Below are 10,276 nucleotides of genomic sequence, written 5' to 3'. Positions count from 1 at the left end.
CAGCGTATGCACTGAGCGTTGCAAGTGTTGCAACGTCTGTGTGCAAAGGAAAATCATTAAACCAGTTTATAATATTTATTTATATATTTACACAAAACATAATTCATACAGAAAGCTTATCTAATACAGTAAGTTCCTAAAAACACAATACGAAATCAGTTTCAAACTTTTGTAACATTATTTCAAATGACTGTCGAAAGTTACCCATTGTTTACAATAAGGTTTGCCTTATATTAGAAAGTTAAAAACGTAACAACAAAATAAGATTTTTACAAGCTATTATTTAACATGCCCCGTTTGTTGGGTCAAATCTTGCAATTTCATTTTGAGCGGTCGGATTGACTTTATATTTGGTCGTATTCAACAAAAAAGCTTTATCAAAAATGAAACTTTGAATAGAAACTTATTTATTATGTCAGTGTCTGTCAAAGGCAAACGCTAAGACGCCAAGGTGATAGGTAATAAACGTTCCTGTTAAAACCAAACAGGATGCCCCTTTAATCATTACCCTTAGTACTAGTTGTTGCAACCCTTTAGCCCTATCTCGTAACCAAATTTGGTAACTAGCTTAATGATTAAAAACCTACATAGACTCTGACTAAAACTCGAAAACATACGCTTTCCTAGAGATAAGACCAAGCTAGATTGAATGTTTTTTTTATAATAAATAATTAAAAAATACAAGATTTGCTCGTTTAAAGATATAGTTAATATGATTTTGCTATCTCGTATACCACATAGGGCACGGGTGGCCAACTTGATTAGACCCAAGATCTACCAATTACATACTTCATGAAAGCTTAAATGAAACAGCATAGTTCAGTATTAATATTTTTTGCCTTGCCATGATCGACTGGACTAACAGTCGCGATCGACCGGTTGGCCACCCCTGACCTAGGGAATCTGGTTACAAAAGAACACTAAAGTTTCCCGTTACGTAACCAGCTTCGAACCGGCCTGTATCTCCCAAGTCCCAACCCGAAGCTAGTTGGCGAATCCGCCTATATTACACTAAAGTTTCCATGTTGTAACCAGTTTCAAATGGGGATTATTTTTCCGATTTCGAAACTAACAATGTAAAGATGGAATTCATCATTATCACAGGGCAAATTAATAGTTGTGGAACTCTGCTGTAGTGTTACTAATTAACAGTTTTTTTGAGACATTTTACACTTAATCAATCATAATATTTTTAATATTATAATGTAACAACTTAGGGCCATAAGAGATTCTCGGAACATTATTTTTATGACTAGATTTAAACCTATTATTATCTTACTTTTTTCATTTTATATTTTTTGATACTAACCCTTTTTCAAGCTTCGTGCGTATATCGACCTCATAAATAAATCTAGACAATGATTCGGTTTTACCACCACCAATATCTGATAACAAAACGTGTATAAATGGGTGACGACCAAAAAGTTGCACACCTTAACGCCGGTAGTTAGAATTACTGTTAACTTTTTCCATTGTGACACGAAAATTAATGATACATTTGTGGGGATAATTTTAAGTACCAACCCGCGTTAAGGTGTGCAACTCTTTGGCCTTCACCCAAATACATAAAATATCTAATACGACTCTATCTAGGGCCGGTATTTTTGCACGCTTTTGGCAGATATTATACTTCGTTTTTTTACCATTAGAAAAAGGGTAAACAATCTTGACGAGTCTTTTTATTGAAAAAGGTTTAAAAAAACAGTAACTATTACTTATGATACCAAACTAATGTAAATGATCATATGTCATTGCTAATTGCTAATATTTGCTGTGGCTTATTTTTCAAGTGTTTTTCAATAAAAAGACACGTCAAGATCGCTTACCTTCTTTCTAATGCTAAAAAAACGAAGTATAATGCAGGTAACCGTAATTCTTTAAAAAAATCCTTCATTAGTAAACAATAATTATGAAACTATGACCAATTTTATAGCAGCTTCTAAATTAGTGGGGCCTGAAAAAGGGTAATTTCAAGGTAATCTAAACAATATTTGACTAACTCAGTCCCGGTAGTAGAAATATTAGTAAAATTCGCTAGGAAGTCTATTCATCTATAAGTCTATACGTCAGAAACCTGTTACAAAGTTCATTGAAACTCTTATAAATAATACTTAACTTTCAGTATTATGTCAGTAGTTTATTTCACTAATGAGGGCTATCGTTTTTTGTCTTTCTAGATGGCGCCAGTGCTGCGTGAGGTTTTTGTGTGGCTTTCGAATTCTATTATTACGGGCGTGAAAACAAAGTTTAGATTAAAATCATAAATTTAATACACCTTAAAACCGTACCATAAAAATATCGAGCAACCACAGTGTTGCGTAGTCCCGTTTTGTTCGAAAAAAAAAGGGAGGAGAAAAGTTTCCGAAAGACAAAACTGTCTCAAAACACAGACATTCATTGCCCCGTAACGCATAATTGCCATAATTAATTTCAGGTAATGCAAAATATTCACAAAATGATTCTAATTATAAATGAACCCGCGTAGCTCACACAAAAACTATGAGATTTGACATTTCGGAGACCTCACGCTACACTAGCGCCTCTAGCGGCGAATTCAGACGCGATAGCCTTCATTGCCGCACTCAGACATTTTTTATACATTTCATACATTTTACTTGCGCCAATAACGTATCGGCGTCGGATACCGATATCGGATCGGATTATCTGAAAACCCTCTAACCATGCCAAAAAGCCACAAGAAAATGTTGATTGAAAGTTAACGACAATTCTGAGTGCGACAAAAACTATTAAAACAAATCATCAGAAGACACCAGTTGTGCGTATTCATTAATCTACTAAACCCGAAGCTTAAGTATTTAGTTTCACTTGAATACTTATAAAATAATACCATACAAAAAAATTGGTAAGACTCATCGCTACCTTAAATCTATCGCTCTTGCACAAATACAGGCCGATTCTAGAACCAAACCAAAAAATAAATATAAAACGTGTGACACCCATAAGAACATAAATTTTAATTAGCGATAGCTTTAACTATTGAGAACAGTTTTATCGAAAAAATATAACGATTAGGTTTACTAATGGAGAAATATTATTTTTTTCAATTGTCTCGGACAGCAATGTAATACAAACATTTATTTGACGTTTTGGAGAGGCAGCATGCTAGTGTCAGTTGTTAGCTTTGTTACAGATGCATTGCGTGCCGAATTAATTAGTTTGAAAAAAAATTTTTTTTTGCTTTCATTCAGCCCTTAAAATGTATGTTCTTATGGAAGTCACACGTTGTATATTTCGACACTTAATTGGCTGCATTACAATGACAACAGTAAAAGGCTAACGTCCTAAGGAATTCGAATTAGTGTGACAGATTATTAAAAAAATATTGGACACTTATTTTTTCTAATGTCAATTTAAACAAAAAAATATGAAAATATAGATATCCGGTTAAAGTATCGCGTGACGTCACCCCCCCACTCCCGAACTTTAACGCGCTTCATCGTTGTAATTTTTTGTTTGATTGACAAAAGAATAAATGTTGTCCAATAATTTTTGATAACCTAAGTGACGATCAATTTGCTTGCGATTGGCTCATTTAGTTATACAAAGTGTTTGGCAGATGGATGGACAAACGTAAAAAGGGGATAGATGGGGCCATATGCAACGTGGTCGAGCAAAAAAAAACACTTGGGCCCAAAGACTTTTTTTAAAGATTTATTTTTCAAATACTCCGTTTATTTTAAAATGAAGAATAAAAAAATTGTCTCGAAGTATACGTATGTCCATCCATCTGCCAAACACCCTGTATATTCAAGCCATATGTGACGCAAAGGTCGAAGCTGTCAAACGGACCTGCAATGCTACTACGAAACTCGAAACTCTCTCTAGTATAAGTGTCAGAGGGACCGCACGACACGAACTTCGAGTTCCGAGTTTCGTAGTAGCCCTGCTGACGACACTAGCACCAAATAGCATGTCATAAAAACCCTAATTGTTGAAAAACAATACGGTGTTTGACTATTTTTTTATTTACTTTATAAATTAAAACTTAACAATGCATGTAATCGAACAGAAAAACATTTTTTATGATAAATATCTTCATATATTACAACAGAGTTATAAAGGTTTCAATTTCAAGATTAGACAGAGAAAGACTTACTTGCATGTGACGTCACACGCAAGTAGCGCCATACTTACTGCATAGAGAAAAGCGTTTTAGAAAGAGACAGATATATGGATTAAAAAAAATCTCCAATTTTCAACCAAATTATTTTTTCTCTTCGCTAAACATTGTCTTTGTATTTATATTTTTATAATAATATGGCAAATTCAACAGTTGTCAAATACCGTATTGACGTCTCAGCTAATTTTTTGGCAATATACATTGTGCTAATTCAAATTCATACAAAATCAATGGGAGATTCGCGTTTTGACATAAAAAGTCAATGTTAATTTGTAATAAGTTAGAAAATGGATTATTAAAGGAACTTATGTTTCTTATAAGTACAAAGTTGTTGCCCTACAAGCACTGTCGAAAAAGTGGCAATATAAAAACTGCGGTTGCCTCTATAACATCGGACTGTATGTCCAAACAAACGGTTACCCGCAGCTGCGCTTTATTAAAATTCATAATTATTATTCATTTCATATATTATTATTTTCAAATAATAATATATTATTATTCATTTAATCACTAGGCAGCAACTGAGATTTGAAATCAGTGCCTAATGGTTTTCCAATTTAAATCGAAAAAGTTTGTATTTATCGTAACCATCGTATAATCGTCTTTTTGACATTTGACACTACACTCTGTTTATTAAACCAAGGCACTAAAATGACGTTTCATGTGTTACCTGTTTTTTACATCTCATAAATAGTGATGTGACACAACCGGTAATCATCGAAAAGTTTCGGTAAGTGCATATTTTATACGTATAAAATGTTGAGATATGAACGGAACTGTGACGGATGTGTGACACGAGGGGAACGTAAGACATTCTAAAAGAGGTAAATTGTGTCTAATGAAAAGGATTTAGGAGATATTTAGATTTTTTGTAGAAGTTGATGTTTAAGTTTAATTTTGATTCCAAGCAAGACCTGCCTAAAAGCTTTTAATTTTTATGGAAAGTAGAATATTGAATGCTATAATCGATAATTTGTATTTATGTCGAAAAAAGAAATCAGAGAGCAGCACTATTAGTACTATGTTGTACACGTTATTTTTACATTTGACATTTCATGCTGTCACTTTAGTATCTTGGTTTAATAAACAGAGTGTAACTAAAGTTCCATTATATATGTATAGTATATAAAAACGTCACTTATTTAATACAATAATCGATTGACACTTCGGACGCCGTATCGATTGAGATCGGTCCTGTCCAGATAGAACTACATTATGGGCTACATTTGGGTCGATCCACTTTTTCTAGTACCTTTACAAACGTCAAACCGTACCAACGTCAAAAATTTCGCTTTATATTGCTGCTTCGAATAAGCTTTAAGCTAAAGTCATCATCATCATCCCAGCCTATATACGTCCCACTGCTGGGCACAGGCCTCCTCTCAGAACAAGAGGGCTTGGGCCATAGTTCCCACGCGGGCCCAGTGCGGATTGGGAACTTCACACGCACCATTGAATTGCTTCGCAGGTTTGTGCAGGTTTCCTCAACTCTGAGTTTTTCGAAATTCATGAAGCTAAAGTATTAGTAATAAAAAAAATTATATTAAAAGTAGCTGAGCTAACGATACTCAGTTTGACGAGGACGATCTATGTTCTAATTATTTGCTCCTGTTAAAAGCCCCACCCACTATTATAACAGCTTTTTTGTCACTGTTGTCTCTTGGACAACGGGACAGGATAAACAAGAAAAAGTCGACTGACCCACATATACCCAATTAAATCTCGTTTTTGGATTGTTGTGCGGCCTTACTCATTAATATATGCACCAGTCTAATTACCGTGCCGCTATTTTCGTACTAGTGACACGGTAATTGAACTTCAATGCGCAGACAAATGAGAACGGCCGCTATAATTTTCCCAGATCTGCCTTTAGTCTAATTACTGTGTCGCTTTTGCAGGAAAGTAGAGAAACGATAATTAGACGGGAGCACAGAGGAATGAGAATGATCGTGTCACGTTACTTAGAGTATTTGGGTGAGTCGGTGCCGCCGTCAGCGTTGGCAGTAACAGTAGCTGTTGAGATGAGGATGCGTGTCACTGATGCAGTCCGGCTCGTTCCTGTAACTGTTAAAGAGCTGTCATTATTCAATTGACAAGATTTCATATTTCTAAGACTATAATTTGATTCGTTCCCTGTATTCTGGTTGGAAAGGGAAAGACGCTGATATTTTTAAAATTTCGCTACGATTATTAATTTTTTTTTTAAGATGGGCTTATTCTAAAAGGGCATAACTCCAAAACTACCACACAATAGATCCATTACTTTTGTCTAGTCTCTATAAAAAAAAGATCACGTAAATCTGACGTAGAAGTTGTCAAAATTATGAGAGCTCCTTTTTCTGGTGAAAAAGGCAAAGGAATCATATCTATTCTGTGGTAGTGTTGGCAAATTCAGTTTTTTTTTTGTATTTTTATAAATATGGAAAAATAAATTATAATAAATATTTTCCCATGTTCAGGAGGCAAAACTCTTTCGATTCTTGTAGTAATTTACAGGTGTTCAAAAAATGAAATCTTGTCAATTCAATTTAATGCCGGAACAATTTACATTTTGAACATGAAACTACCGTGAGATTCACTCATCCCAATAACATTAGTTTGCGTTTACACCAAAGCTTACAAACTTTCGCATTTATAAGGCTGCGTTTCCACCAAAGATGTGCGAGGATGTGTTGCGAGAAATGGGTTTTCATTAACCAATAAAAATGCTTCATTTACCTCGCCTCGTTCCGCTCAGCTCAGCAGATCAGAGATGTACTGTGCGAGGAAAAGTCACATCATCATCATCATCATGTCAGCCGAAAGACGTCCACTGCTGGACATAGGCCTCCCCAAGGCTCTCCACTCAGACCGGTCTTGTGCTTTCCGCATCCACCGCGATCCCGCGATTTTAAGGTCGTCGCTTTATCTTGTTGGAGGCCTACCGACAGCTCGTCTCCCGGTCCGCGGACGCCATTCGAGAACCTTTTGCCCCGCCCATTGCCACTTCAGTTTCGCAATTCTTCGAGCTATATCGGTAACCTTAGTTCTACTGCGGATATCATCATTTCTGATTCTATCCCGCAGAGAAACCCCGAGCATAGCCCCCTCCATAGCCCTTTGAGTGACTTTGAGCTTCCTCATGAGGCCCATCGTTAGCGCCCACGTCTCAGATCCGTATGTCATCACTGGCAACACACACTGGTCAAAGACTTTTGACTTCAAACACTGCGGTAATTTGGATGAAAAGACACTGCGAAGCCTCCCGAACGCTGCCCAGCCGAGTCGGATTCGACGAGTGATCTCTTTCTCGAAGTTGGACCTACCTAACTGGACCGTTTGTCCTAGGTATACATACTCGTCAACAACTTCGAGCGCAGAGCCTCCGACTATTACGGGAGTTGGCACAACATGGACATTAGACATGAAAAGTCACGTCTGTGACTTTTTTGTTCTTATTCCTATGCCAGTGACACGTATTTGTGACTGCTGTGGGATATGAGCTTAGTGGATCGCATTCGGCTCCGGCAACGTTCCGCTAAGCCCTTACGCTATGCCAGCCTTTAGGAGGTACGAATTTTTCGACACGGCATTCGAGTCACTGGCATAGGAGTTAGAACTAAAATCACAGACGTTGTGTCAGTGGCACTAGAATGTATTACGTCTGTGACACATATACGTGTCACTGGCATAGAAGTGACTGCTTTGGGTTTTTTTTTTATTCGACTGGATGGCAAACGAGCAAGTGGGTCTCCTGATGGTAAGAGATCACCACCGCCCATAAACATCTGCAACACCAGGTGTATTGTAGACGCGTTGCCAACCTAGAGGCCTAAGATGGGATACCTCACGTGCCAGTAATTTCACCGGTTGTCTTACTCTCCACGCCGAAACACAACAGTGCAGGCACTGCTGCTTCACGGCAGGATTAGCGAGCAATATGGTGGTAGCAATCCGGGCGGACCTTGCACAAGGTCCTACCACCTGCATAAGCATATGCGTAGGGAGTAGATGGGGGGCCGGACGTGTTAATAAGTAACTCAGGAGACGTTACCATGGCAACAAGCTCACTAAAAAGTTGATTGACCCAAATATCAAAAAAATGTTGTACTTACGCGTTAGTCCGCGAGATGTCTCTAGTGTTGATGATGAAGCGATCCTCGCTGACCACGTAAGTCATGGAGGCTTCATACACCCCCCGGCCGGGACCCACCACTATCTGAAAACAAAATCCATCATCATCGTCATCAACCTTAGTAACGCTGCCCTGTAAAGTAACCGTCTACCCTGAATCTAAGTGTTTTTATATTATTAGTTTTTTGTACTGATTTATGGTGTGCAATAAATTATATTTGTATTGTATTGTATTGTATTATAAGAAAACTATCGACTCTTATAATTGTTGCAATGCATAATATAATGTGTGTCATAATGTATTATTTTTTATATCTTCTTTGCTCTGAATCCATTAACTGTTCAGAATTGTTATAAAACAAACCTAACCTAGGTAGGTAAAGTTCTACAAGATAACTATTTAATAGTTAATTTAAAAAATATATGGTTTCGACGTGAAAAAAATTACGAATAACAAATACATATATTTAATTATGACAAACATTGCATTATGACTTGCGAAAATTATGAGAGCAGATGCGTACCGTCATAAGATTTACCTTGATCTGATAGTTCTCATTGGCGATTTTGGTCTTGGCCCCAAAATGGCCGATGTATCCGTCCGAGTCCTTGGCATTCGAGAACTCCAACAGGCGGCTGTTGGGACGCTGCCGGAGCACCCACTCGGTGGAAGTGAGGGTCCGAGGTATGCATTTGGAGCTGGAATTATTTTTTAACGCTTTCACTAGCTTCATTTGCAACCATTTTGAGGATGTGGGTCAATAAATTTTTCAGTGTTATTCTGTCTCGTAACTCGGGAGACAACTTGTTAAAAAAATTGGTAAAAATAATAATAATAATAAATATCATGAGACCATTCACACCAATTAACCTAGTCCCAAAGTAAGCTTAGCAAAGGATAAATATAATTATATAGATAGATACATACTTTAATACATATTAAACACCCAAGACCCGAGAACAAACATTCGTATTTCTCATACAAATATCTGCCCCGACACGGGAATCGAACCCGGGACCACAAGCTTCGTAGTCAGGTTCTCTAACTAGTCAGGGTCTCTAACTCTAGGTCATCTGGTCGTCTATATTTTGCAAGTAGTATGTATTTATCTATATGGGCTGATCGACTTTTTCTTGTCAGTGGTTGCTATAGTTACGGTCTCCTGAGTCACTAAACCGTTAGGATTCAAATTTGCCAAACATGCATTTATCTCTATGTCATCTATCTAATAAGCATGTTAGTATAATTGTCACATTTCTTCTATTAATCTGTACTACTTTTGTCCCCTCGCTGACAGTACAGAATAACGACAAGAAATAGTCGATCCACCTATATATGTATGTTTATCCGTTGCCTAGTATCCATAGCACAAGCTTTGCTTAGTTTGGGACTAGGTCAATTGGTATCAATAACGTCCAATGATATTTATTATTTATTTCAGGTATTTATTATATAGGCTCGGCTGGTTTGACCTATCGCCTCTCAAACAGAGGATCATGGGTTCGAACCCCGGCTCGCACCTTTGAGTTTTTCAAAATTCATGTGCGAAATTACATTTGAAATTTACCACGAGCTTTTCAGTGAAGGAAAACATCGTGAGGAAACCTGCACAAAGCTGCGAAGCAATTCAATGGTGTGTGTGAAGTTCCCAATCCGCACAGGGCCCGCGTGGGAACTACGGCCCAAGCCCTCTCATTCTGAGACTGCTGTGCCCAGCAATGAGACGTATTTAGGCTGATGATGATGATTATATACGCTGCGATGGTGATATACGTACCCAACTTCCTTTACTAGTTTGTTGATATAGTTGATGAATGCTTTCGCAGTCTTCTCATACAAGGGGTCGGTTGTGGACACGTTCTGCCAGGCGAGGCATGAGCACCAGTGGGGTTCGATGCCTGCCTCGCTGCACGAACGGTTGCGTGGGATCTAGGGTCAAACACAAATATAATTTACTCCAACATGCTCGGAAATGTAGCGTTAATGTTACGAAATGGAGACACAAAGTTTCTCCTACGTCT

The 10,276-nt window shown here is 37.5% G+C and overlaps 1 protein-coding gene across 3 annotated transcripts in view; it reads right to left on the bottom strand.

Annotated features, from left to right (window-relative positions):
• Positions 1 to 56: 56 nt before the first annotated feature.
• Positions 57 to 10,276, bottom strand: part of LOC141444365 (uncharacterized) — a 42,038-nt gene continuing 31,818 nt past the window's right edge. For all 3 annotated transcript variants that reach the window (XM_074109907.1, XM_074109908.1, XM_074109909.1), the window contains 4 exons: positions 10,033 to 10,184; positions 8,794 to 8,953; positions 8,236 to 8,339; positions 57 to 6,205 (listed from right to left, as the gene is read on the bottom strand). In XM_074109907.1, the coding sequence (XP_073966008.1) occupies positions 6,133 to 6,205; positions 8,236 to 8,339; positions 8,794 to 8,953; positions 10,033 to 10,184 (489 nt within the window). In that variant the 3' untranslated portion in view covers positions 57 to 6,132. The remainder of the gene's footprint in view (positions 6,206 to 8,235; positions 8,340 to 8,793; positions 8,954 to 10,032; positions 10,185 to 10,276) is intronic.

The sequence above is a fragment of the Choristoneura fumiferana genome, chromosome 29 (genome assembly GCF_025370935.1).
Source record: "Choristoneura fumiferana chromosome 29, NRCan_CFum_1, whole genome shotgun sequence".
Classification (NCBI taxonomy): domain Eukaryota; kingdom Metazoa; phylum Arthropoda; class Insecta; order Lepidoptera; family Tortricidae; genus Choristoneura; species Choristoneura fumiferana.
This window is presented reverse-complemented; position numbering and strand designations above follow the sequence as displayed.